Below are 27357 nucleotides of genomic sequence, written 5' to 3' on the forward strand. Positions count from 1 at the left end.
AATTACTATTAATATTTCACACACACAAAATATACATCGATTAGCCTGTCTTGTGTGACATTTCATGCGGTCTTGGTGGGTGGGGGTTGCCTGCTAGCATGGGGGCCCCAAGTAATTGCTTAGTCTGCTAATGCTGCTTGCTGGCTCTCAGTTATATGTTTTCATCAAAATCAAATTTACTTGAAAAAGTGCACAAAAGAAATGTGGTTCCAGCTATGATTAGCTAAAAAAGGTCTGACCAGATACGTGCATGGCATATAAACCAAACTATACACGGGACACATAGTGCAGAGTAAGGCACTCACATACTGTATATCTATTAAACCTGTTCTTAGTTTAAATATCTGAGGATGATAAAGATGGGGACTGCTGTTGTTAAGTTTGAGAAGAGCACATTTCCTCTCAGACCTGCAGTAGAAGACACTCAGGTCAATAGGTCTTTGTTTGGATGCAGTGGGGGATGGTGTCCTGTAGTTTTCCAAAGTCTTGCAGGCCTCTCCATACCGATGGTCATAAGATGAGAGCCCCTTTACAGCATTTTATTCTTTCAAGGGTAGCTTCTTTTTGAAGCGGTTTGGTTTCCCGTTTAGTTTTTATTGTTAAAAATATTTGGCTTTTGTTTAGTATTAGATGTATTTATTTATTAATAAGATTCTTGTTAAGGGAAATATTTAAGGAATTCTGAATAGGTATTACAATTGGAATACAAAAAGGTCTACTTGAAACTCACTTATGTAGACACACTAGTCGAAATAAATGTGTATGTATAACTATTACATGCATGGACGGGTGGGAACATTTGACCAATGAGTAAATCTAGAAACATTTCCTGTTGGTACACAATAATGTATTTTTTTTAACTTCAGTTAAATTATTAGTTAAAAACAGCTTTATATTTTGGTGTAAAGTTTAATCATTTTGGCACACAGATCTTCGATGTTATTTGCCACGTGGTCATACTTCGTCCAGGTTTTTGCACTGGTCAGCGCGTACGAAGCTTGGCTTCCAATACACACACATCAGAGGGTTAAATGTTCCATTTAACTTTTACCGTAGAGCTGGTCTGCGCGCCAAAAAATTTAAAGTTGGAGGGAAGATAATCGATTGGCTTTCTGGCTCCTCCTTTTTTACTTTTGACCCACTGACAGAAAGCAGTAACAGTAACAGCCAATCGACCGTGCGTCTTCCTTTTAGGCTCCATCGTGATTGTTTACAAACCAGGAGAGATCCACCAATAGTAATTAATTTTCTCTCACGACGTTTCTCTCAGGGCCAATCAGATAACAGCACTTTTATTCCAAAACCCAATGGCAGGTTAGGGCGGGACAAAGCGTGAGGTTTATATAGAGGCTGCGATTTCTTCTTCATCACTAGCAAACCAACGACTGCTGTGGTTCGATTCCGAAGAACTATTTAAATAACCAACGATGTCTGGAAGAGGTAAAACTGGAGCAAAGGCACGTGCCAAGGCTAAGACTCGCAGCTCTCGCGCCGGTCTGCAGTTCCCCGTCGGCCGTGTCCACCGTCTTCTCCGCAAGGGAAACTACGCAGAAAGAGTTGGCGCCGGGGCCCCAGTTTACCTGGCCGCCGTCCTGGAGTACCTCACCGCTGAGATCCTGGAGTTGGCCGGCAATGCTGCCAGAGACAACAAGAAGACTCGTATCATCCCTCGCCACCTCCAGCTAGCTGTACGCAACGACGAGGAGCTGAACAAACTCCTCGGTGGCGTGACCATCGCACAGGGAGGCGTCCTGCCCAACATCCAGGCCGTCCTGCTGCCCAAGAAGACCGGCCAGTCTGCACCGAGCTCCGGCAAAGCGGGAAAGAAGGCCTCCTCTCAGTCACAGGAGTATTAGCTTGCTAGCTAATAACTCTTAACACCCAACGGTCCTTTTAAGGGCCACCCACTCCTAATTGAAAGAGCAACTTTTCCTGATTATTGCTGTCTTGCATCCCCTTTCGCATGATTTTTATTTAATAAAAAGTCTGTTTTGTAAGCACTGATGTATTCTGCTGATTTCAGGCTAATCGATGCTACTTGCTAGTTTTGGAGACCTGCTAGCCTGGCCGGTTGAGCTGAATTTCAGACTGGTGGTCTCTAACCCCACTGATTATACCGTGAGCTCGAGAGTTGTAATATAACACTATTCATTTACCAGGGCTTTGTTTCATGACCGGCGGTTAACAACAAACAAGGAAAACAAAAATGGCCTCCACTTATCAACATTTACTGTAGGTACATGGGCCAGAGCCTGAAACACCGGTTGCATTTCACCTTATTAGTAGCATGACTGAGCAGCTTTTGTGGTGACTGATTACAAATTACTTTTGGTTTGGCAGAAAGGGCTCTTTAGTATGCATTTGTGGCTGAAATAATGATCTGTGTAGGCATATTGTATTATATGTATTGCGTATTTCCATCTAAAGCATAACATGCTACAAATAACTCACCCTAATCTGAGTTTCAGCTCTCAAAAAAGTGTTCATATGCACAGAGCAGTTTTAAATTTGTATCCATTTTGAAGGGTTTCCTGCACCACAATGACCAACAGACCTAACAGCCTCAATCAATGACTATATTTTTGGAGTAATAAGTAATATCACTGTAAAGTGAAACGCACCCATTAGGAAGGGAAGATTATTTGCATACATGCTCTTTTTATCCTGCTTTAGTGTTCCTTGGGTATATGCCTGAGAAATTGGAGCTCTAGTAACCCATTTCTAGAGTTAAGGTGGGGTGTTTTACCATTTGTTTTGTATTTGCTTCCACCTTTATCTTTGCGTATGAGCGACCTGAATAATATGTTTGTTTGTTCAAAGTGTGGTTAAAGCTTGAAAAACATGCCAACGGCTCATTCTCCTTAAAGCTCCAGGTGTTTCCTCGTTACATGTGAAGAAACCGGCAGCTGCAGTTTACCAGCACAGTGACGTCTGACCCAGTATGCACAGCTCCTGTGCAGCAGCCGTACCACTGAGGAATAATTTGAGTAATATATTTCATTATTCCGAAGCACAGAATAATTAGATGTTAGGCAGTAAATTATCTCCACATAGATCAGGGGTGACAGACATGAGGCCCGGGGCCAGAACTGACCCAGCAGACTCCAGTCCGACTCACTGGACAGTTTTGGAAAATGTGAAGAAGGGTGAAAATTTAGTACTTTTAACTGTGTTTTCATACGTTTTACACTATCTACTATAGAAATTTCAGTTTTACAATCCACAACACTTTTTTGTTTTGTATTTACAGGACAGTCTGGGACTTTTCCTGCAGTTTTACACGTTTTTTTTTTTTCTTCTAACATTTCTAACAATTTAAGTACAAGAATTCATTAAGTTGCTACAGCAGCATTTCTTTATCATGTAGAAAAACCAAGTCATACTATTGAAATCAGCCAGTTTTCCCCTCATATAAAGATATCTTAGGGATTAAATGTGTAGTTAAACTCAAAAATTTCTTTGGAACAAAAGTTGGCTTGCAGAATGAGTTTGACATCTTTGCCATAGATCATAAGCATTTATGAGCATTGATTGAAAATGTCTCAAATAGTGCATCACAACAAGACACCTGCTAACAGACAGTTGTTCATTCTGCTTTTCAAAGTGCTCAAAATACCTTTAATTCCCCATCAAGGAAAGAAAGCATTTGGCAGAAATTACACCAAACTTTCAGTCAGTGGAAACATGACATCTGGAGTGTAATTCCCAAATGCTGCCACCAGGGGTCACCATGTGATGTTTGAAAAAGTTCACAAAATGACTTGTGGCATAAACTGATTGTTGCCCATATGTGTTTTTATTTAACAACTATTGAAGACAGATCACTGTCTGTGCTGACAGATGTGCACCATAAGCCATTTCATAACACGGAGGAAAGAAAGGATTTCAACTGTTACATAAAATAGTACGACATCTGAAAAAACACAGCAAAGCACTATTTTAAAGTGTCATTAGTATATGCCCAGCTATAATACATAATTAATCCTTTTGTGGGATCCATAACTGATAAAATGATTGGTTGTTTTATATCAGAGGTGGGGATGGATTACATATTTTCTCATTAAACCTCAGTCGAGTGCAGCTAAACTCACCCGTAACCTTTCCACAGGACATATTTCAGTCTGCTTTGAGTGCTTTATAGTGGCAAAAGCAGCATGACGCACCAAGTTTGAGCCGAGCCCAGGACAGGCTGAACCAATTACTCGGGCTTGACAACGTGTCCAACACCAACATCCAGGCTAAAAATTCCAGCTCAGAAGGAAAAACCCCGGTGTCCACTGGCTGTTATAACTATAATTTTCTGAGTTGACATTTTCACAGTCTCTAAATTTACTGGTGATGCTCTTTTCAGCTGTTTGTGGCAACAACAAAAAAAAGATCTCTGGTAAAACAGTCATTTTGGTCGTTTCATGGAATTTGTTGGCTTTCCTTCTGCAAGTTTTGAAGTTTTGATTTTCATTATCCACAAAACACCTCGTATGTTAATTACAGTTTGGTGAAGCTGTGACTGGAACAAAAGCAAATATCTAGACTGAAAAGAAGGGTTTTTCCAAGTTCATGGGTAATCTTTGTTTATACAGCATCTGAAAAGTAATAGAGTTTAGATGTACTCAAGCTGCTGTGAAATAAACAACTATATTTGTCTGAACATGAGAAAATCTTGGTATAAACAACAAATCTGTGAGAAACAAAGTTATACATGGACACAGAAGGACCTGCTTAATGAAGGGAAAGAGGAATGATGAGTGGGAAGAGAAAAAAAAAGAGGGCTGGAAAGAGGGGGGTTGGATCTGCTACAATGATGTTCAGACGCACCGAAACATTCACTTTGAACGTTACTCAACAGCAGCGAAGATGCTCGAGAAAAGAACTGGAAGACTTTTCACATGAAAGCTTGGGAGGATGCCATGTCTTGTGTTTTTAATCTTTGGACTGAATCATACTGCAGAAGAGGAGATGTTCCTTTCGAGCTTGGGTATGGGAAAACAAAAATATTTATTTGAGTGTTTGTATGTGTGTGTGGAAGACAGAAGGGCATCACCAGGGTTTTGCGGCAGGTTACGCATCTTTGCATTATCTTTAAAGGCAGGCTTTTGATTTAACTGGGAGGCATGAGCAGGTGAAAGTCATCTGACAGGGAGAAAAATAGGAGCCAAACCCAGGTGGCTCTGAATGGACACTTTAGTGTGTGTGTGTGTGTGTGAGAGAGAGAGAGAGGGAGAGAGTTCTCAGGCTGTCTTTGGCGAAATAACAGTATGGTGAGGTATTTCTCCGACATGCCAGTGAGGTGCAACTGTGCCTGAGTGAGTATAGCTTTCTTGCTTTGAGGGAAATTTGCTTGTTTACATGTAAATAAGTATCTGATGAGTCCATACAGACATACTAAAAAAGCTGAAGAAGACAAGTGGACAGATGTCACGCGTGAAGACAGTCCATTGGTTTTGTGGGCAACTCAAACTCTTTTGTGGTAATGTCTCTAATTTCCTGTTGTTCACTAGTTTGTTTGGCTTTGTGCCTTTTCTGAGCATCATTTGACTAATCACATGATTTGAGCTGGTACTGTTTTTTCTCAGTGTGACTGGATTTGTTTCAATTTAGCCAATCAGGAGGTTTGAATGGCATTCTTGTGTGTGTGCATTATTGCTGTACAGCAATAATGCAGCAATGTTCTGATATTATTCCAAAAATGAGACCCGGTGTTTCCCATAACTCTACAAACACTTTGGGCTGCAGATGTTCTGTGATCGCTCCACGATCACCGCCTCCTTCTGGATAGTATTTCCTGTCCTGAGCTGAGCCTCGCCAACCCCTCAACATGTGGCATCAGAATAATTACAGGTTACATTTAGGTTAAGGTTTGTCTAAAAGGAAATGTTTTGTTTTGTCCTGTCAGTGTTAAGGGAAGGGGTAGGATTTATGCTTGGTCTGAGAGGAAGTAAAGAGCGAGACCCTCAATTTAAGGCAATGAAATCTGCGTTATGTGTAAGCTGCTTCTCATCAAGCTTCCTACACAGCCTGCATGAGTGTTGACTGCCTGAGCCCCCACTTGCATAATTGTTGCCATCTTCACTGTTTCCACCTGCAGCCTAATGTCATCCTGCAGAGACCTGCAGACATCTGTTTCACAGTGTGTAACTGCAGGGTTCACAAGCTGACTGATCCAAACCTCCTACAAGACAAGCAGTTCAGTATCTGTGGGAAATCACACACTCACAGCATAGCTTGTTTTGGACTTTTATTATTATCATCCCAGAGTGCTCACAGCCAGGCTGAGATATCACTGCAGACAGTTCAGAAAGACTGAAAAGTTCATCTTCAACTTGCTTTGCCTGCCTGAACTTTTGTGCATCTGCAAGCTACTTTGCAACCCACCTCCCCACCAACTCCACTTTACCTGCTTTGTCTGACTTCATTTATATACTTTCCTCTATGAGAATTACACTGTGGTACTGGGCAGCATGGTGGCACAGTGGTTAGCAATGTTTTTCCCCTGCCTTACATAGTTCAGTGACATGCTGTTAGTAAGGTTAGGTTAACTACTGATTGTCAGTCGGCCATAGGTGTGAATGGTTGATTGTCTCTCTTTCTTAGCCATGTGACATACCTGTGCAGGGTCAACCCCACCTGATGCACCATGGCAGCTGGGATAGGCTCCTGCAATCCCGAATTGGATAAGTGGAAGCAAATGGATGGATGGTCTTTAGTCTATGTTTGAATAATTATTACTATCGTCATGGCAACTGCAGAACTGAAGAAGCCTCTCAGATGAGAGGTGAAAGGTTTATTCTTTCCAAGCTCCTTAGATTATCTTCATGGTAGTGCTCCTTGATTAAAGTAATATATTGATATCCACTTGGGTACCTATCTATATAAGTAAGTAAGCAGCTATCTATTCTGTTAAAGAAAGATATGTGGAAACTCCTTGGCCCTAGATAACTACATTCACCATTTATCTTTCAGATGTTCCATTTCGTTAAATAATAAAGACTGCATTGTATTTAAAAATCACTTCCATCTGCTTGTTCACATGGATGGACAGCTATATGGGGATTTCCATTGTAATCACCATTTAAAGGTCATTCAGTAAACTTTACCTCCTCAGCTGTAGCCTCCACATGATCGCTGAGGACTCAAAACACAAACCATATCTGCAGACCTCTGCAGTCTTCAGTCCATCGGGTTACTAAGCTGCCTCTGTTTGTTTGTTTTCATTCTCCTCAGTGAGTCATCATCCGTCTCACTTCCTCCCTCTACTCTCTGGCCGCCGACCATGGGAAAAGCCTTGAGAGATCAATAGTGGAGGCTTTCTCCCACTCTCTTCTACTCTCTCTGTGTTTGTCTGTAAGCCAAATAGTTCCTGTGGGACGTCTGAAAAGATGCTCACATGTGTTCGCTCACTTCCTGTGGACCTTTCATATCGCTCTGCTCCATCATTACACAGTGGAAGCATTGTAATCCACCGTCGTCCATTTAGTTAGCGTTATCATAAAGTGTTGTTCGACAGTTTTCCAGAGTGGAAACACTTCTTTTGGAGTTCGTTGCATCAGCGGTCCAGAGCTCAGAGCAGGAAGTCAGAGGACACAAGGTCTTTTCCATCACCGCCTCCTACACTTTATGTTATTTCCTGCATGGGTCAGACTGTTAACACCTGCTTAACCCATAGACACTTTTAAGGAGACAGCCCCGCCTTGTGTGATTGGGCGGTGCGGTCCATTTGAACTTTCATTTAATGGAAAGCTTGTTGAGAGCCTGAACATTTCAACCATTCTCTCAGCAGGATGTGAACTCTGTGCAGAGCTAATTCTGGAGTGTTCTGAAACTGCATGTTCGGGTGAAGTTATTTACTCATAATTGCCAAAAAAAGGAGAAGCAATCAATATGGAGGAATTGGGAGTATGTTTTGGAGGGCAGTGCCTGGTTCCCCTCTACTGTTTGTAACTGTAATCTGATGTAATTCTGCACCGGGATGGGCAGGAGAAGGGGTTGGGAGGAGGGAAATAGCAGAGGAACTCAGTGAGTGAATGAAAAAAGCAAGGAGCTAGACATACACAATAATGTGGACACTGCTCTATGTGCTAGCAACTGTCAGGCAAACCCATGGACCCAGCTTTTGTCTGGACTTAGCAAGAGTAAAGAGATGGTAAAAGCTGCCTGTCTGTCAGTGAAGTAAGTAAACACTTGGCTGTTTTCACCAGCACTGTTGTGCTAATATCTTCTCTTTGTAATAGAACTCTATTTTATTTCATGTTTTTTATTGATCATTCCAGCTGTTAGATTTTCTGTGTATTCCTCTGATTTTTCATTGTTCACTCTAAACCAAAGTCATTTCTCTTTAAAAGTGGCAGCCCAGTCTGTGTGGCAGGCAAGTATCTATTTTCAGAAGCTTGTGGCAGCTCTGAAGGGCATAACTGCCTCCATAATGACAGGTTACTATGCGAGGGCCTGCATTCGCAAGCATTAAAACTGTTCCTCTGCCTGGGTGTGTACGTTAAATCACTGAGGCTTTTCGGAGCAGGAGCATATGTGTTTGTGTGTGTGAGTGTGTGAGTGAGGCAGACAGAGGCACATTAGCCTGCCCACTCTCCTGTCCTGTGTCTGACTGCGTGGCTCAAAGAGGCCCAGTGTTGACAGGCAGTGGGGCTGACAGCAGAGGCGCGAGGGGTCCTGTGTCAGTGACGAATAGAGGGGACGGTCTGTTCTTCGTGTCACTGGGTCCTCTGAGATTCGCACACTGGACGCGATTGTCAGACGTATGCGGTTTCACCCAGCAGCCTTGCCTGGAGTGACATCAGACGCAGACTGAACGCCCTGTTGTGTAAAAACGCCGTGAGCTAAACTTGGAGCACGCTGGATATTTAAATGTTTTTTAATTAATCAGTGATGACAACATAGGCCGACAAAGAGCTCAGGCCCTTAAAAAAGTGTCTGTGGGAATGACGTGTCTTCTGTGCACTATAACAAACACCGCAAGACATGTCACAGAGTTTAAACTGAATCATTCAAGCACAGTGGCACTGGCGGCGTTGAGCTCTACTTTGAAATGTAAAACCAAGAGTCAAGCACGACACACAGCAGCTCTTCATCCTCGGGTAGACACAACAGACATTAGATAGTAAGGTAGTTGCGTCTACTCTAGTTTTGCTTAGATGCCCAGAATGCAAAACAAGTGATAGTGAAAGATGCGGATGGGAGCTTTTAGTGGAAATATGAGTGAGTCATCCGGGCTGCCTATGTGTTTGTGCGTGTTTGTTTGAGCCATGTCTAGTCCTCATGGCTTGTTGTAGCTCTCCTGTCTGACTGGAGGAAGACGAGCAGACAGCCGGCTCTAATCTGCAACATGTTTCTGCAGACAGTTTGGACTGTTTGTTTGTAAGATCACGGTGACTCACCACAGCCAGACGAAGCAGTCATCTGACCCCTGATGAGTAAAGCACCTGCAGAGCCAGCTCAAACCTTCTGCTATGCATCCAAAGCACATCTCACATAAAATCTGTGGTTGCTATTGTTGTGTTTGTTGCTCTCATTCTCGAACGTTTTTTTTTTTTTTTTTTTAAAGGCTGAGGCATAAATCAATAGCAGCTTTCTTGATGGATTGCTCTGTGTTTAGTTCTGAAGAAACAATTACTCTGTACAACGGTTTGGTCACATGGGCTTATAACTGGGACAGAAGGGTTTCTATGGAAAGCACTGTTCTCATTGTAGTACAACTGTAGTAGCAGTATTCCCAGCGCTCCCATTCATGCCCTGCCACTCTGTCTCTGCGCTTCAGGACCTTCATGAGTCGGATAACTCTGCCAGTCCAGCCGACATGGACCGCATGAGCAGGAATAAAGTGGAGCATGGGCGACAAACGCACCAGGTCTTACAGGTGAGGCATTTCTTCCTGCGGTGCCACTGACTATTTATAGCAGACACAAGTTAAGTTAAATTGTAACTTGTTTTACTAGCAGCATCTGTTGTAAGTCAGCTTTATTCAGCATTACTGAGAGGTTTATGCGTTTAAAAGCAGGAGCATAGCAGTAATATCAGCTTCACATCCATTAGTGCAAGCTTTCAGAGCAAGCATATCTGGTTTTATAGCACAAGACTATAAGTGTAGTAATGTAAGTGTGCTTTTGCTCTAACTTTTCTGACTTTCTTTCTACAACTCTTTATTTTTTAACAAATACGTCTGACTTTGCCAAATAAAATCAGTCATTATCCTATTAAAATGATCCCAGTGTCTCCCAGCTGCAGACAGACATCTGGGTTGTGCACGGATTTATTTCCAGCATCACAAAATGTAGCTGACTATTGAACTAATGCCATGTACAACACATAAGAATTTGTCCATCTGTAAATCTTATTCATGGGAGAGAAAAAAAAAGCCACATTACTGGGTGAGGCCTGTAGTACAATCCAACTCAGGCTTAATTACATGCTATATGTTATGTTGTGACACGCTGTTTACTTCATGCATACAGATCCAAATATTACCCACTACTATTGTCTTAAACAGATCCTTATGCTGTGTAAAAATAACTCTGATGATGTTTTATTATTTTAACAGAGCACTCCGCTCGACTTGATTGAAACAGGCAAATCCCTCAAAGTCCAGGCAGAGCGCCCCCACCTGGTCAGCCTGGGAAGTGGACGCCTGAGCACAGCCATCACTTTACTACCACTGCTGGAAGGTCACAACCCTTATGTGTGTGTGTGTGTGTGTGTGTGTGTGTGTGTGTGTGTGTGTGTGTGTGTGTGTGTGTGTGTGTGTGTGGTTTTGAGAATATATCTGTGTGTTTGGTTGACAGTTAGGGTCTCAACTGGAGAATTATAATCATAAGTGGAGTCTACTGTATTTTACTGACACTTCCTTAAGTGGAATTGCCAAATGTGAGGCAATTGTTCTTTAATAAGTAAGCAGCACAGAATGTCAAGAGTAATAAAGTGACAGTGACTGATGACACACTAACTTCTGAGCGTGTTGTTGTTACTTGTACTGAGGCACACTTACAAATGCTGCCTGTGATTTCCTTGCACCATTTGTCTCCGTCTTCCCCCGAGCCTTAACATTTGACAGGAGAGAGAGGAGAGGCTGTGGCACCCCAGAGAAGAGGGGATTTGTGTGTGTGTGTGTGTGTGTGTGTGTGTGTGCTCCATTTCCTCTGTGCTAAAATATAAATATAGTATGTGTTTGTGTCAGGCTATATTTACTGTACCTACAGACAAAATGTAACTGATAACCTAAGAACAACACACCAGGGTCAGCAGATGGGTGTATTAATTTCCACTGATGAGATCCCTGTTATCTGTCAGGCTAAACACACCTCCTGAGACCTACACCTGTTATTTAACATGAGTTCATAAGCTGGTTCCATTTGTGACTCAACTCCCATCATCACTGGCTTTGAACTGCAGGTCTAAGAATGTTTTACTAATGTATTTCGAACCACATGACTCTCCAAAATTATTGACAGATGTTTTTCTTTCTTGTTGCAGGGAAAACCACGCTGGGCAGTGAGGGGACAGATATCCCCCTGCAGGGCCCCGGCATCGCAGCTAAGCATTGCTACATTGAAAACCAGGCAGGCAACATCACCTTGTACCCATGTGGAAACCAGTGCTCAGCAGATGGCGTTCGCCTCACCAAACCTTATCGGCTTACTCAAGGTAGCACCGTCACAGGCTTAAGTAACTAAAATAACTGCTCTTTACCCTGTTTACCACTTTTACCAAAATACAAAATATAAACCTGATGGTGACAGACTGAGTAGGGCAAACAGTTGCTTTTGCAGAGCCGCAATAGAAAATAAAATGTTGAGTATCTGAATGTCTAAATTAAGGCTACGTTGATAAAAACACTGCCAGGCGTCATGATGACAAAACAATTCCAAGCCCTTCCGGTAACATGCATAGTTGCTATAAAAAAAAAAGACATTACAGTCCCACCCCCCTCAGTCCCCTCTCTATAAGATCCAAGCCAGCAGCTATACCAAAATGTCATTTGAAGCCGGTATGTGTGGAGGCAGCAGCTGCTGAACAAGAATACTTCAGGCTTTGCTTCATTCAAAGGACAACTGAAAAAGACGAGTACTCGTAAATGGAGGAAATGGCTTTGTTTATACATCATAAGGAACAATGATGCGGGTCTATGGACTCTAAAGGATCAGCTACATGTTAAACTTCGTGTGGAATATCAGTACAGGGATTCTTGAAAGACTCCAGAAATGCAAGCTACTGATGAGGAGCTGATTTCACTTACCGGTTAATTACATGTAAGTTGAACTAGTCAGCTCATGTTAGTTAACAAGTCAAAACTTTGTTTAGGAGGTTCAAACTCGGCATTTCATCATCAAAAAAGAAAGAAATCCTTATTTTACCACCTCATCTGGTGGTTTGCAATCACACCTCACTCACCTTCCAGTGCACCAATTACTGACAAAGGAAAGCATGAATTGGTCTGCATACTGTAGGACACATGCAGTGGTCTGTAAAAAGTATAAAGTTGTAAGATCTAAATTAAATTATAATGTTTGGAAAAAATACATAGATTAACAACAGTCCAGTTTTATTGCTGTAGATTTAGTGTGATATGAATGATGTTGACTCTAAAGTTTTGTATGTCCATGGCCGCCTCTCCTGGCAGGGTGCATGCTGTGCTTCGGTCAGTCGGCCTTTTTCCGTTTCAACCATCCCGAAGAGGCTCAGAGGATGAAGAGCATGCTACCAGAGGGGACCCGCGGGCTGAGCGCCACAAAAACTCCATCTGGTAAAGATCCCATTTTAATGATTATTAAATGCAAACACCATTCCAACATTTCCTGTGATCCTAATATAATCTTGTTGCAACAACTGTGTGTACGAGGGTTGCACAGTTTGCTCAGCAGCTATTCTGGGCAGAGCAAATGCTTTGGGCACACAAACCACTTTGGAGTCATAATTTCCTGCTGTAAAAGTCAATCAGTTCCTGTTAATGTTGAATAGGTGCCTTACAATTTGACACTGTTTAGTTTAAAGTGATTAAGAGGCCGGATGTCTGGGTAGAATGACATTCAGACATCAAACTTTAGGTGGTTGCCTTTTTAAAATACCCACAGATTAAGCAGTAAACAAAATCTGACCGAGATACTTGTTGCAAAAGCGAAAAAGTCAAACATTTTCAGCCCTGCTAGTCTTGACGTTTGACTGAAATATTATTATCTTTGACAGGATGCAGAAATAGCTTGTTCAGAGCTAATTATCTGTGGCCTACATTGTGATCTACTCCACTTAAATCTGTGATTCTCGCTCAGTGTGTGACCTCGTTGCACAAAAAGATTGCTGTAATCTTTTCTTGCTTTTAATATGTCAGCTGTTACACTTACATTTGTGTTATGTTATACTACTCTGGCCCACCGCCTACTGTAACTGCTGCCATGTGCTCTAGGTGATATTTAGAATCTATTCTCCTCTGACCTTACTGCTCTGGCTGTCAGTGCCTGAACAGTAAGAGCCGCCACACCCTGCCCACTGTGTTCACTCTTTCCTGACCAAACCCTGATTTCATCTGCTCTGAATGAGGTACATGGCTGTCGATGTATATTTAGCTGCTTTGGATCCCTTTAGGATTGCAGCACAGCTAAGGAGCATCCCGACCACTGGTTCATACAGGAACCTATGGGCTCCAAGACATTTATCACTATTAAGCCACTATGTATGAATGTGCGTGTGCAACAACATGCGCAGGCGGGGTGTGTTTTTCCTTGTGTGGACTGACCCTCTGTGTCCTGCAGCCGTCCTGAGGCATGGTGGAGGTCAAAAGGACAAAGATGTCACACTGAGTGTTTATGTGTTTGCTCAACTGTCTTCTCCCTTTATTCAGCAGGAATGCTCATGCACAAGTGTTTCTGTCTTCCTCCTGCAGACCCCCATAAGGCTCTGAATGGGAACCATGACTCCAAAATTAACAGTATGGCAAAAACCTTGCAGGACTCTTTGGTGCTCAAGACTTCATCATCACCGGGGATTGGTAAACATCCCGTTCCCCCAGACATGCTCAATGGAACTAGCAACTCCAAAATAGATGTCTCAATTTATGAGAACAGCAGCAGCTTCCTGGGCTATAACCTTGACAGCAAAACACCTGCCCGGTTACCTCATACCAATCACACCCCTGTCCCGCATCCACGGCCCTCACTCTCTGTGGCTGCAAGTGGTACCAGTGGAAGTCAAAAGGCCCAGGAGAGTCCAAAGCCTCTGAGGAACGCAAGGGCAGAGGCAACATCATGCCCCACACAACATATCAGGGGGTCAGGACAGAGCGCAGAAAACTTAAGCCAAAGCCACAAACCATCATCCATCAAGTTTTACCCAAAGACTCCGTCAAGTCCTCAATTAAGGGGTTCCACCCTACAGAAGAGATCCCAGAGCCCCTTGCGAGAGCAGGTTCAGTCTCTTTCCCATGTAGACATATCTCAAAGGGTCATTACTCCAGACTCGTCTGGGTCCACCGCCCTGAGGGTGCCCGGCAGAGGGACCTCAGGATCGCAGGGTTCGGCTCTGCCCCTTCCCTCACAGGGCTTCAATGCTAACCCCATCCTAGAGAGCCCCCAGGGCAACCGCAAACTCACGACTCCTTCAAAAGCAGAAGTCATGCGGGCACTGTATGCCCAGAGTCCATCACCACTCCCTGGGCTGGAGAAGGAGCAGGGAAGCAGGCAGTCAAGGCCTGCGCCAGGAAATGCCATGGTCTCAAGCTTAGGCTCTGCATCTGGCTTGTCTCCTGTCGCTAGCCCTCATAGCGTAAGAAAGACTTCTTTTCCGACTGCCAAGGGATCATCCGGCAAGGACCCAAATCTTCCAAAACCATACACTCGGGAACGTAAAAACAGCATCTCTGAGATCAGCGACAATGAGGACGAGCTGCTTGAATACCATCGCTGGCAGAGAGAGGAGAGGCTGCGTGAGCAGGAAATGGAGAAACTGGTAAGTGAACATCAATACTGGTTTGCAGTTGTGGAAACAAGTATAAGTGCAGTGTTCAATCTCTTTTTAGCAGTGTTTGAATCTTGTTTGATTGTAGAAAGGAAATAAACATATTTACTTTATTTTCCACACTATGAACAGAGATCTTTAGCTTCATACACAGCAATAAAAACAACACAGGACTATGAATGAAGACTAAGACTACAGGGATAACAAAGTGTATGACTATAAAGGGCATAAACACAGTTAAGTAGAAGAGGCACTGCTGGCATAGCAGACTCCATGTCTGCTTTCATGTCTTCTCTAAATCCTGTTGCATACTTCCAGCAGCTCATCTCCTCTGAGCATTACTGGAATGGTCAGCCCATGTGGCCCGAGTGATACGGAGTGAACATTCTTCCAGAAGTGTTGGGGTCCAGAGCGGAGGGTCGGGCTGGTTATTTACCAAGAGAATGAGCTGCTTTTACTTTCAAAGCTATCTGCGCTCGACTCAAGGCTCTTTCCTATTTGTACCCACACTCGATCACAGATCGTATACTTGTAATCCATCTTCAGTCTACTCCTCACACACACCTCCCCCTACCCAACCCCCATACATCAGCCCCACCTCATCCTGCCGGCTTAGTGACAGCTGAAGCGCCCACCTCAGCGGCTGGTCGCTGCCTGGCCTTCATGTCCGCACTCTATTTAAGGACCCAAAGGGTTTCTGGTAACAAATAAAATAGTTACTACTTGAGCTACTCTAGAATTGTGTTGAGTCACCTGCAGTGTCATGTGTAGAACACGTTGTCTACTACCCAAGGAGTTAAAGAACAGATATTTCTTGAACTAAGCGTGTGCTGATTATTTTTTTTTTTCCCTTGTGATCTATATTTGAATTTATTTCTTTATAAGCCTGTCTTGTCTGGCAGCTCTTGGAATCAAAATTGGGATCTGAATTCACTATTGTGTCAAATATATTTGCTTTTCCAAAATGAGCACTATATACTCTCTTTAGGCTCCTCTTGTTCATTTTTGTTATTGTTCTTAAGTGCAAGTGTAATATGGCAATGCCGGGCTTGACAGGCATGAAGAAAGAGTAAGAAAAGGGCCGAGAAAGCAGGTGAAAAGACAGAAATAAGAGGACTTTACATAAGTGGAAAATCTATATCTATGTGTATATATATTTTAATTTAATTCCAGTATTTGACTTTAGTTTTTCACAGGCTAAAAGCAATATCATTTGCTGTTTTGTCAAACACCTTCCTATGCAGAAGCTTTATGAAACTTTACTGAGTAATAGCACACATATAGAAATCACATGTTCTGACTCGACCAACCACTTTGTGACCATTTTAATAGGCAACTGTAATATTAACTAATTATTGTAAAGTCAGATAATAATTATGTAGAGGTTTGGCTCATTAGCTTATTTGCATGAAGGCCAGTGTGGGATAAAAAGTAAGCCGGACTCTGATCAGAGGTTAAAAAGCTTTTTTTGGCTTAATTTGGCAGAAAGGTTGGAAAAGTGCCTTAAGTGTAAACCTGGGTCCTACTAAGAATGAAAAGTTAAATTATGAGCTTTAGCAGTTTCTAGTAGGCTGTTTTTTTTTCTTTTTACATTAATTTTTCGGTTGCCATGTTGCCATGTGGTGTTTAGCAATCTCGCTTCAAAGCCAGTCCTGGGCTCAGACCTGCCTGTTATTTTTCTCTCGTTTCCCTCAGTATCAGTAACTGCATGGGTTTTGTCCACGTGCCCTGGTTTATTGTCTGTTAGGTAGATTTATAACTTGTTTAAGCAAGAATGGTTGTCTGTCTTTGTGTGTCAGCCCTGTGATAATCCAGCTCTCTCCCAGTGTCAGCTGGAGCAGTGATTCTCTCCTGCCCTCTCGTTTTTACCACACAGTCTTGGTTCTTTAGTAGAATGGCGCTAACAAACCCCACTGGCATGTAGAGAAACATTTTCAGGGCCTATAAAACGTTCTTGTTTTTTAGTATCATAATCTTGTATTAAACCCTCAAACACACAAATTGCAGACCTGCTGGGACAGACAAAAGGAGGATATCCTCTCAGTAAAATACATTCCTATATTTGGCAAGCCACACTCTTGGCACAGTTGGCACAGATGCAGAACCCACCTATAGTTATAATATTGCCTGCACTTTAAAACCCTATTCTGCAGGTTATCTCTCAGGAAAAGCAAAGGGCATTGTCAGAGAGGAAGTAATGCAATAGAGAATTTAATTTTAGCACCACTTCCACTGAGAAGTGGCCACAGGGTATTTTTGAGAGAGAGCTGGAGTTAATTGAGAAAGTTTCCTTTCTCAATTCGAAAACCTTGAGTAATTTTCACTCAAACCCAAAATTCATGCATTTGCTTCGTTGGTTATAGTAACAACTCATACAGTCACGTGGAACAGAAAAGTACACACTCGTTCAATATGAAATCCATCGTTCTACAGTGAGGAAGATTATTCACTAGTGTAAAAACATTCAAGACACTTGCCAATCCTCCCAGGAGTGAAGATCATTGCAAAAATTACCTCATGGACAATTATTGGACAAAATATTACAAAATATTACAATTATAAAAAACAACCAACAAGCATGGCTTCTGACAGTGGTCCTCATTTACTAATATGTGTGTGGAAATGTTGTTATAAAGTGCATATGCTAAATTTTCTTCGGGTTTATGAAATGTGGGCACTCCCCATTTTTTCTTTATAATGAAACGCATTTACCTTTAGGTGAAGCAGACACTGTGGTGAAGTGGAGAAACTGGTCGCTTGTTAATGAAGTTAATGAAAATCTAGATTCTCCAGCATCTGGAGATCTGAAAATCTAAGATATTTATGTAAATACATATTTTTCAGAATAACTGTGCTCCATGAGACAACATCTCAGAGGTATTAAAATAATTTGTATTGTGCCTACTGATGCAAACTAAGGGTGAAACTAAGTAAGAATTAATGTTGAATATTCAACTTAAAACCTGCTTTACTATGCTCACTTGTATTAAAAATGTAATAACATATAGCTTTAAATAATTAGCATTACAATCTATTAACCTGTTAGCAGTCGGACGTACCGCCCACGGTACATTGGATGGTTTAGGGGACTAATTGGACTGCTAAGGGGTTAAACCATTTTATGGTTTACGTTGACTTTATATCTATATATTTAGCCCCTTTTCCTAATCTAAAATGTCATTTCATAGTTTTCATAGTACTGCTTTTTCCCCTCAGACAGTCTGAGGAGTAAATCTTGCAACAACAGAGCTGGTGGTTTTAACTGGCTGATTTTTTTATGTAGCAGACAAAAGCAGAGTACAGGAAGAAGCACATTGGGTACAATTGTACCTCGTATTGCCAGACTCCTCGCTGGAATGATGATTACATACTCCACATCATTTTAGTATTAAAGCAAACATGCTGTTGTCTGCTGTAATGAGAGACAACACTGGGCCACAAGTTCAAACCATGTGAGATGATGCAGTAGGCAAAAAATAAGTTTGTAAAAAAGTGCAACATCTACCGCAATACATTCATCCAGCACACACAGATCTTGCATTTTTGGGATTTCTTAGTTACAGCAGACTGTGTTTTCATAAACAACTCAAGCAGCTCAGACAGGTTTGACCAAGAAGCCCCCTCCCGAGAGACAGTCTGCATCAGCTTCAGCCCCGCTGCTATCGGGTTACTGTTGTCCCATGCCAGCGGCAGAGGGACAGCTGCCTAAATGGGACAATGTCACTCAAGGACACGAATCTATACAGTGATCTCTAATATCAGCCGTGCTTACATTTTGCATGTCTTCTAAAGGAGCGACAGAGACTGGAGACCATCCTGAATTTGTGCGCAGAGTATAATCATGAGGACGGCTCTGTGGAGCTGGTGAAGAGTGGTCTGCTGGGTGCTGGTAGAGGACTTTGTTCAGACTCGGGAGGGGGGATGGCTCTCCCGGGAGACGGCCGAAACCAGAGGGTGAGAGAGAACGACGAGGAAATCCAGAGAGAGGAGTCTAGCAGCACAGAGAGCACGCACCAAGAGGTAAAATACACATCCTAGTGTTAAATGATGTGGCTGATTTGAATTGTGTTATTTTTATTAATATGTAAATCTGCACTCAGTGTGAAGAGCTGTTAGCTGGACAGGAGGAGATTTACCTGGAGGAGGAGAGGAACAGGATCCTGGCCAGGGTTGATGATTTGAAACACAGAGTCAGTGAGCTGGAGCAGCAGCTGCAAGAGACCAAACATGAGGTCAGCAGGCACACATGTACACTGCCGTTTATAACCATTAATGAAATATTTCACCTTTTAGCTTGCATGCTCTTAGATCAACTCACCAATGCAGCAAGAGGAGAAGAAGCTCTTTATAGTATTTGTTTAACTTGCAGACTCTGACTCCATATTTGTCTGTAGGTGGAGATGGAGCAAGCCCTGCTGCAGGCAGAGTGGCGGGCAGAACAGGAGCAGGTGGAGGCTGAAAATGAAATAATCTCTCAGCTACAGCTCAAACTCAACCAGCTGGACAAGGCCACCCAGAAAGAGAAGGACAAGGTGGGTGGAAATCCAGTAGGCGTTGATTTTACATGTACAAACTGCACGTGAATAACATGTTCTTGAACCTCCGCGTCTGAACACGTGAATCTCACTCATTCATCATAAATATGCAAATATTCTAGATACACTGACTTGCACTGCTTATGTCGAAAACACAAGAGACACATGCACACATCTGTTTAAAAAGCACAGAGTAAAAGAACAACTTGAAGTCTTGCCGAATGTGATCAAAAGTGCTTATGAGATATGCAGAAGCTCTTTTAATTATATTTAATAATTACATTTTACCAAATGCTCTAAACATCTTAAATGCATAACACCTCTGCTTGGCCTAACCTCTGGTTCCTCTAAATCTTCTCTAACTTGCCTTGATTACCAGTTAGCCTCCAAGCCTGACTGCATGAATTTGAGTTACCCGTGATTTTATTTTTCTCCTTGGTGTTGTACGTGTGTCTGAATGTGGGCATAACTGTGTGCACATATGTGTGTGTGTGTGTGTATTTCTGTGTGTTTTTAGGGGAGGGCTAATGTGTCGGCTGAGCGGAAGGCCCTGGAAAAGCAGAGGAATGAGTACAATGAGCTGAAGAGGCAGTTTGATAAGTGCCCCTTGTCTCTAAGGGAACAGTTACAGGAGCAGCTCAGCAGGGTCAGTGTTCTCACGCAGCCCACAGGCTGGCAATAGTGAGTTGTAATATACAGAATACTGCAATACTGCACAGAAGCGACACTGACTCTGTCTTGAAGCACTCAGAACTACTCATAAGTCTGTGCATTTCCTCATTTTCTCTTGTGCTTCATTAAATACACCAGGTTTATCATGTTAATGTTACCTGTAATCGTCAGTGCACAAAAGGAATCTCATTCAGCAGGTTTTAGTCTGCTGCTTATTCGCTGCCATTCCCTCATTCTGGATGCTTGACAATGTCTCAATTAGTAATAAATATTAATATTATTAACAGCTTTGCTCTAAAATGTGCTTGCCTTCTAGTAGAAAATGAGTTTGAAAACCTTGAGTAATTTTCACTCAAACCCAATTTCAACTCCAGTGTGTCGCCTTGCCTGTACCACTTTTGTCAATGAATTCAAAGAAAAGACTAAAAAAAAGCAGGTTGTTATACTCAAAGAAAACTCCCCAACCTTGCTACACATGCTAGTCAGCTAACGAGCTGTAAGTTGTTTAAACTGTTCACTTACATCTGAGACGTTATGCTGGGAGCCCTCAGTAGCCCAGGCAACGTTTAGTGAGCCAGCAGCCCCTTCTATTGGACAGCAACAATGTTTAGTTGCTATCCTGCAAGAAAAGAAGGCGTCTAGTGCTAACATTGCTAACTTTAGCCTTAATTTAGCTAACCAATATGGCATTGTGTGTGGGTATGTGCAAAGTTATGTGTGGAAGTATCAGCAGGATTTAAAATACAGTCAGGTTTTTGAAGAATGTGGTTTAATAGTCCATGTCCATAAAAACTATGCTACATGTTTTCTCCTGTATGGTCAACTAGAAAATGACTTTCCAGGAACATCGACAGAAAGAACCATTACTTACACAAAAGTAGGCCTTATTAAGTACAGTATTAAATAAGCAAATAGAAAAGGTTAAAGGGGCAAAGACAGTTTCTGTGCTATGTTTCTTTAGCAAGTGGTGGTCAGTGAATATTTTCAGCTGCTGATTGATTTGCGGCAGTTTATTCCTTAAACTGTATTTAACAGATGCACCTAACCTACAGGTAACACTGATTCCTTTATAAATTCCTGTTTCTGAAGCCTCTGCTTAGGAGTTTTAGGTGGTCCTATCTTAGATTTTTGAAAGCAGGCGTAAAGGAGGTAGCTCGCTGTGAAACAAAAACACACTGCATGCTGATACATTAGAGAATTGTTTACCACAAAGCAGCTCACCTAAAGCATACATTGTCCTTTCTGAATCTAATTGGGGCTGTGTTGTTGTATTTTGTATTTACCTAGTGATTGAGACCATAAAAACTTAAGTGACGTGTTTACTGAGGTTATGGATCATGTGAGCAGAAGGGTAGTTTCCGATAGATATACTTTACATGAAGTTTGTTTGTTTTTGCAGTTAGAGAAATCACCTCCTGCTGGTTTTTGGAAATATTGCAGGTTTAGACCAGAAGTTACAGTACATTCATCTTTTACATGCACTGGATTGCCAGATAATGCATTGGCAAATAAACAAACATGTTGAAAATAAAAAGAAATGTGTCACTCAAGGGAGTAACATGTGCCAAGTTGTGAATACATAGTTTGGTTTTTTTTTTTGGTCTTTTCATTGTCATTTTATTAACAAAAAAACTACATAGGATATGACCAGCCTCACCCTTTAATAGCATTTCACAGATTTCAATAAGTTCTCTGTTTGTGCACAGAAAGCTGAAGCTCTGGAGTCTGGGACCAAGCAGTTTGAGGAGCTGGAGTTCTGCCAGCTGGAAGAGGAGAGCCGTCTAGAGGAGAAGAAGGAAGCTCAGAGCTCACAACTGCTCCAAGAGCGAGCCGAGTATCACTGCAGCGTGGCCAAGAGGAAGGTGGGGATACATGGCAGAAAACATGCACAGTTTTTGTGTAGAAGCTGACCTCCAGAAGAAGAAACTGGTTGTGTTGATTTGCAGGAAAAGATGGCTGCTCTGGAAGCTCAGGTAAAGCAGCTGGGGTTACAGGCATCTCAAGACTGTGAAAGGCTGGCAAAGGACAGGACAGTGACTTTGCATCTGTTACAAAAGGTTAGCCTGTCACTGTTCAATAACCTACTCTAAAGTGCATTGCGTACACATCATATGGTGATTCAAACATGCAATTATAACTTGCTACGCAACACCTGAATATCCATGTTGGTTCTGGCTTTCAGGAACAAGACATGCTGTGCGCCCTGGAGAAGAAATACCACACGCTGACAGGAGGGAGAAACTTTCCAAAGCCCGGTGGCAGCATGAAAGAGGTGAGCAGGTACATGCCAAGCATCACGTCACAACCACCAGTGGTGTCTGAGCTGGAGGAAAATTACTGCAAAGTGGAACTTCTTTTTACTCAGGTCAACTTTTTAAACAGGAATTGCTTCACATCAGCGAGCCCGACCTTATTTATGTGGATGGTTCTCCTCATAGTCCCTGTCTCTCCTCTGCCTCCTTCTCCTCCTCATCCTCTCACATCCCCTCCCCCGAGCTATATCCTGTCAGGCTACAAGAGGTAAATCTCGAGAGAGCCTAACAGATCCTAACTCTTGTGTTTCTGCAATTATAAAAAATGGGCATGACGGTGTGTGGTAGCGTTTACTGACAAACAGCAGCGAGCTTGCAGTGTGTTTGTCAGTAGGTCAACTTTCTGCCTTTCTCTAAATCTGCCCTGTGATTGTTTGAGGCTTGCAAGACGAGCTTTGGTGGTTAAACTGTATGAATGTTAGACATTCACTACCCCCACATACAGTGGGGTAGTGGAGTGTGTTGAAACATCGTCGGGTTTGCTTTGTGAGTCTTTTGAATTAAGCGAGTGCCGCTCCTTCAGCCTTCTTCTGCTGTGGCTGTTGATGCAGGAGTACCTCAGGATGTCTGATGTCTATAGGATGTATGGAAATGCTTCTCTGCAGCCTCACTCTTCCTCTCCTGCTGCTCTCCACTGCCTCTCCCTCACTGTAACTCCAGCTTTGCCAACTGAGGTAGATCTCTTTTCTGCTCTTTGCAACACTCTGATATGTTTCTCTGATATGTCATAGTACTAAAACCAAGCAAAGTATACTAACATTACCTCCAGATGTCTTTCCTCACCTTCTGCTCTCTGCTCATGTTCCGATTTGTTTTGTGTCTATGTCATGCTTCTATGTCTGTGTAAAGGACTACATCACAGTCAGTCAGTTAAGTCAGATCTTTGGGATGCAGCGAGTCGATCCCTCCTCTTCCTCCTCCTCTATGCCAGCATTCCAACTCGCCTCCTCTGAATCCACCTTCTCATGCCACACAACTGCACGTGGTCCTTCCTCCTTTCTCTCTGCACAGGTTTGTTCATTTGCAGCCATCCACCGAATTGCTGTGATCTTCGTTTCTGTCCTAGCTTGATATTATCACAACGACTAGCCAGTAGTCTTTTCTACCTGCCTGATGCTTCTGTTAATGATGCTGTTGCTCTGCTGCTCCCTTTTTCCTTTGCCTGAACGCTTTACATCACCGCAGAGCCAACCTGAGCTGAGCAGGAATGCATTGCCTCCTCTTAATCTTGAGAGCTGGTACCAGGAAATCATGGCAGCTGGAGAGCCTCAGCCATGCCCTCCACCACTGCCTGCAAAGTCTTTTGCCACACGCAGACATGGGCAGGTAAATTCACTTAAGCTCTCCGGGCACCTTTTAGAGTCTTGCTAAAGGGCACTAAAGCAATACAGATGTCATTAGTTACGCCACTGTTCATATATTTAAGACTAGAAAGCCCTCTAGTGGGGAAAAGGGTTAAGGTAACAATCAATGCTTTCAGACACCATATGAGCTAAATTAGGATGGGACAGAACAAAACATTTATATATTTAATTTAATGCGTCACAACACAAAACACAAAGTACACCATGAAAATCAACATCTTGTTCAACTGCAGGTCACAAAATGCTAAACTGAAATCAAAGCATTCTACATTTATGAACTTATTGAGTAAGCGGTTTTTCCTTTCTCAGCTGTCAAAGTCCAAATCAGAAGGTGAAGTTGGACAGGTTTCATCAAACAGAAGCACCACGTTGTTGCCACACTCCAGTGGTGCTACACAGGAGAAAAATGCTTCCACAAAGGTCAGTTTCACACAGCTGAACTGTAATCAGTAAACTGTAAAGTCTACTCCACCTGATCCTTTTTATGTGTTTCTTAGGGGTTGCACTTAGCGCTGAGAGAGATGTCAAACCCACTGGAGATGGACTCCAGGAGGCAGTTGGCTTTGCCGAGCAGAGGTAACAGAGTCCATCAGTCCATGCATAGTCTCAGCTTGTGTGTCCACTGTCATGATAAAGACTACAAGGTGTGCACTGCAATTCTGAGCTACAAAACGTCCCGTAGCCACGTTTGCTGTATTCCGGGATGCAGCAAGGTACATCCAAAGGTTGCAAAGCAATTAACCATGAAGGTGTAAAAACTCCCTTATTGTTTTGCGGGCGCCCTTAAATTGTTTGTACGCGCCTTAATGTGCTAACTGATAACCTAGAATTACACCTTCTCATACAGGTATTTTAATTTTTCTCTAAATAAAACAAACAATTAGAGAAAACTGATGAAGGCCATAACGTTTAAATTGCTTCAGAACAGCTCTTCACAAACCAGTAGGTGATGTCACAGTTGCTATGTCCATCTTTGACTACAGTTTATGGTGGGGCTGTGTTTTTCTGTGTCCTTGCTGTCTGGATGCGATTTTCATCTAAAAGTAGCAATGACCTGTCACCAGCAGTAGAGGGTGGTGTAAGTCTGTCACACTTTACTCTGTGTCCTCTCTGCCTGCACAGATACATCTCCCACAGTCCATCACGCCATCTTGCATCACCAGCTGCCACCCAGTGGCAACCAGGCGTATGACACCCTGAGTCTGGAAAGCTCAGACAGCATGGAGACCAGCGTCTCCACCGGCAACTCCGCCTGTACCCCAGAAAGGTGAGAGGCTGGCTCTGTTTCCATGGGAACACTCAATTCTGCCCTGTCTCTCAGGAGAAGGGTCACTGCTGCTTTGTTCCCGTGACAACATGTTTTCTTACACGCCTGCTCACGTGTCTCCTAGGTACACTGACTGTTGCTATACCAGCCAGCTCTAGTTTCCAGTTATTTTGTGAAGTTTACTGATGTTAATGACTGTGTCTGGCTCTCCTGCTGTTTCCAGTGTTTGTTTCCACGCATGTCTGTTTGCTTTTTGCTTTTTGTCATCAAATGCTCCTTTATTCTGTGTCTTGTAGCGCCTGTGGCTTAGAGGCCCAGAGGATAGAAGAGATGGAAAAGATGCTGAAGGAAGCGCAGCAGGAGAAAGCCAGACTGATTGAGAACAGAGTGAGTTCCCAACTTTTAGTTCTGACATAAAAAAAAAGGCTCCATTTTTAACATGGCTGAACATCGGAATCCTCTTTATTTCAAAAGCTGGAACAAACAGTCACATCCATTAATCGTAGGTAATATTGGTTTAAATAATCAGCTGTTTTTGCCATTTTTTAAAACTAAAAATCCTTAAATCACATATGCGGGAGTTATTATCGTTTTTACATTTTTATATTGTTTATATATTTTTTTTTCCAGATAATTTTTTTCCAATTCAGTTGTACTGTTTTTACTGTCTAACAGTCTAGTTCGTTTTTTTTTTTTTTTTAAAAAAAAAGAGTGAGAGTTCCCCCATACACCCAGTTTTTTTTTAGTTTAGTTGTCTTTATAGCTCCAATAATCTTGCTTACACTGTTGCTCAAAAACAAAAACAAAAAAATCAGTGTCTGTCTTCTTAGCTGCTGGAAATTACATCAGTTTAAAAAAATTTTTATTATGTTCAATTACTGCGTAAACAAAATGATTAATTGACAAGAAAATAATTGGCAGCTGATGAAATTAATGACAACAGTATCAGTATTTGCAGCCCTTGTTTCAGCTGACAGACCTGAAGCAATCACCTCCTCTCTGGCATAATAAACACTGCACAAGTGAAGTGTATTTATGCTATTTGTAGCTATGAGCATGTAATCTATCTGCAGTATGAAAGTAACAGTAATTAGTGTTTGTGACAACTATTGAAACATGACTTTGCAGCCAGGGAAACATAATAATTCCTGGTTATAGCTGGAGTCAGTCCAGTGCTGTATGGATAAAATGACTACATTTATATGGAGATTTTTCTAGTCCTGTTTACACTACAAGCCATGTTCCTTTTGCCTATTACACACAAACACAATATATCAGGAGAAATTTTTCTCTGGAGTCACTTCCTACCAGCTGCAGGCTGGAGGACGCGGATAGTAAACTGCAGCCTTTGTGATCAGTCATTAAAGCCATACCAAAATTCTGAATATCACAATAGAATCCTGAATAATCAAAACAACGTTGATGCAAAATAATTACACAGTCAGCTCTGACATATTGTATCAAAAAAGAATCGCATCTTACACTAAATTAAAATAGTTTTAAAAAAAAAGTACAGTTCTTATGATATCACCGATCACAGATTTTGTAAAATAAATAAATGACTGCAATCGCCAAATATTCCAGTTCCACTGAGAGTCGACACATTCCAACTTTGAGCTATTGCAAAACCTCTCGTGTGGCTCTCGCTCAGCAGATAAAAACCTGATCAAAGTGATCAAAGTGATCGGTGAACTTCAGATGTGGTGAAATGAAGTTGTAATTATTGTGTTTACCTTTGTATTATTTCCTCATGTGGAAATAAAGTAGACCCATATGTAAGTTTCTGAAAGCTGCAAAGGATCATTTTACATCAGCAAAGCTTACTTTTCCATACACAGACTTAAGGGATATATTTTACAAAACCCTGGATTGGGACTTGAATTCTCACGAGCATCTTCTGACAGTCATTTTCTTTGTATTGCAATATTTGCCTACCATTAACATATTCTCCCCGTCTCCCTTTTCCCCATTATTTTTTCTTCTCTTCTCTCCATCTGCGTCTCTTTCTCCTGCCCCGACGCTCCCAGGAGAGGGAGGTGCAGGCTCGGCGGCAGATGTTAGAGGAGGAGCGGAGGAGGCGAGAGGAGGCCGAGAGGAGGCTTCAGGACGAGACGGCCCACAGGCAGAGGCTGGTGGAGGAGGAGGTGAAGATGAGAGAGAAGCAGTTCTCCCAGGTCAGTGGAACAGAAGGAGGAGACGGGCGGCGGGAAGAAAAGAGAGGAGAGGAGACGAGAGGGGAGGAGAGGAGGGGTTAG

The 27357-nt window shown here is 42.4% G+C and overlaps 2 protein-coding genes across 2 annotated transcripts; both read left to right on the plus strand.

The window, feature by feature from the left end:
- The first annotated feature begins 1324 nt into the window (after positions 1-1324).
- On the plus strand, positions 1325-2000 carry h2ax (H2A.X variant histone). Its single transcript, XM_005735506.2, has one exon. The coding sequence runs from the start codon at positions 1428-1430 to the stop codon at positions 1854-1856; it is 429 nt and encodes a 142-aa protein (XP_005735563.1). The 5' UTR covers positions 1325-1427; the 3' UTR covers positions 1857-2000.
- Positions 2001-5449: 3449 nt separating this feature from the next.
- phldb1a (pleckstrin homology-like domain, family B, member 1a) lies at positions 5450-27357 on the plus strand. Its single transcript, XM_005735640.2, has 22 exons — positions 5450-5467; positions 9770-9868; positions 10550-10673; positions 11479-11649; positions 12626-12748; positions 13883-14943; positions 18745-18972; positions 19053-19184; positions 19347-19484; positions 20005-20133; positions 21866-22021; positions 22106-22216; positions 22342-22431; positions 22542-22679; positions 23023-23145; positions 23321-23482; positions 23657-23797; positions 24145-24255; positions 24333-24411; positions 24958-25102; positions 25399-25489; positions 27130-27357. The coding sequence occupies exons 2-22, from the start codon at positions 9809-9811 to the stop codon at positions 27355-27357; spliced, it is 3741 nt and encodes a 1246-aa protein (XP_005735697.1). The 5' UTR covers positions 5450-5467; positions 9770-9808.

This window comes from Pundamilia nyererei, unplaced genomic scaffold (assembly GCF_000239375.1).
Source record: "Pundamilia nyererei isolate P.nyererei 1_Seehausen unplaced genomic scaffold, PunNye1.0 scaffold00064, whole genome shotgun sequence".
NCBI classification, from domain to species: Eukaryota; Metazoa; Chordata; class Actinopteri; order Cichliformes; family Cichlidae; genus Pundamilia; species Pundamilia nyererei.

Coding starts and splice junctions, on each gene's coding strand:
- h2ax (XM_005735506.2), top strand. CDS start 1,428: ATGTCTGGAAGAGGTAAAACTGGAGCAAAGGCACGTGCCAAGGCTAAG.
- phldb1a (XM_005735640.2), top strand. CDS start 9,809: ATGGACCGCATGAGCAGGAATAAAGTGGAGCATGGGCGACAAACGCAC. Junction 19,485..20,004: donor CCCAGAAAGAGAAGGACAAG/GTGGGTGGAAAT, acceptor GTGTGTTTTTAG/GGGAGGGCTAATGTGTCGGC. Junction 23,483..23,656: donor CCTCCTTTCTCTCTGCACAG/GTTTGTTCATTT, acceptor ACATCACCGCAG/AGCCAACCTGAGCTGAGCAG.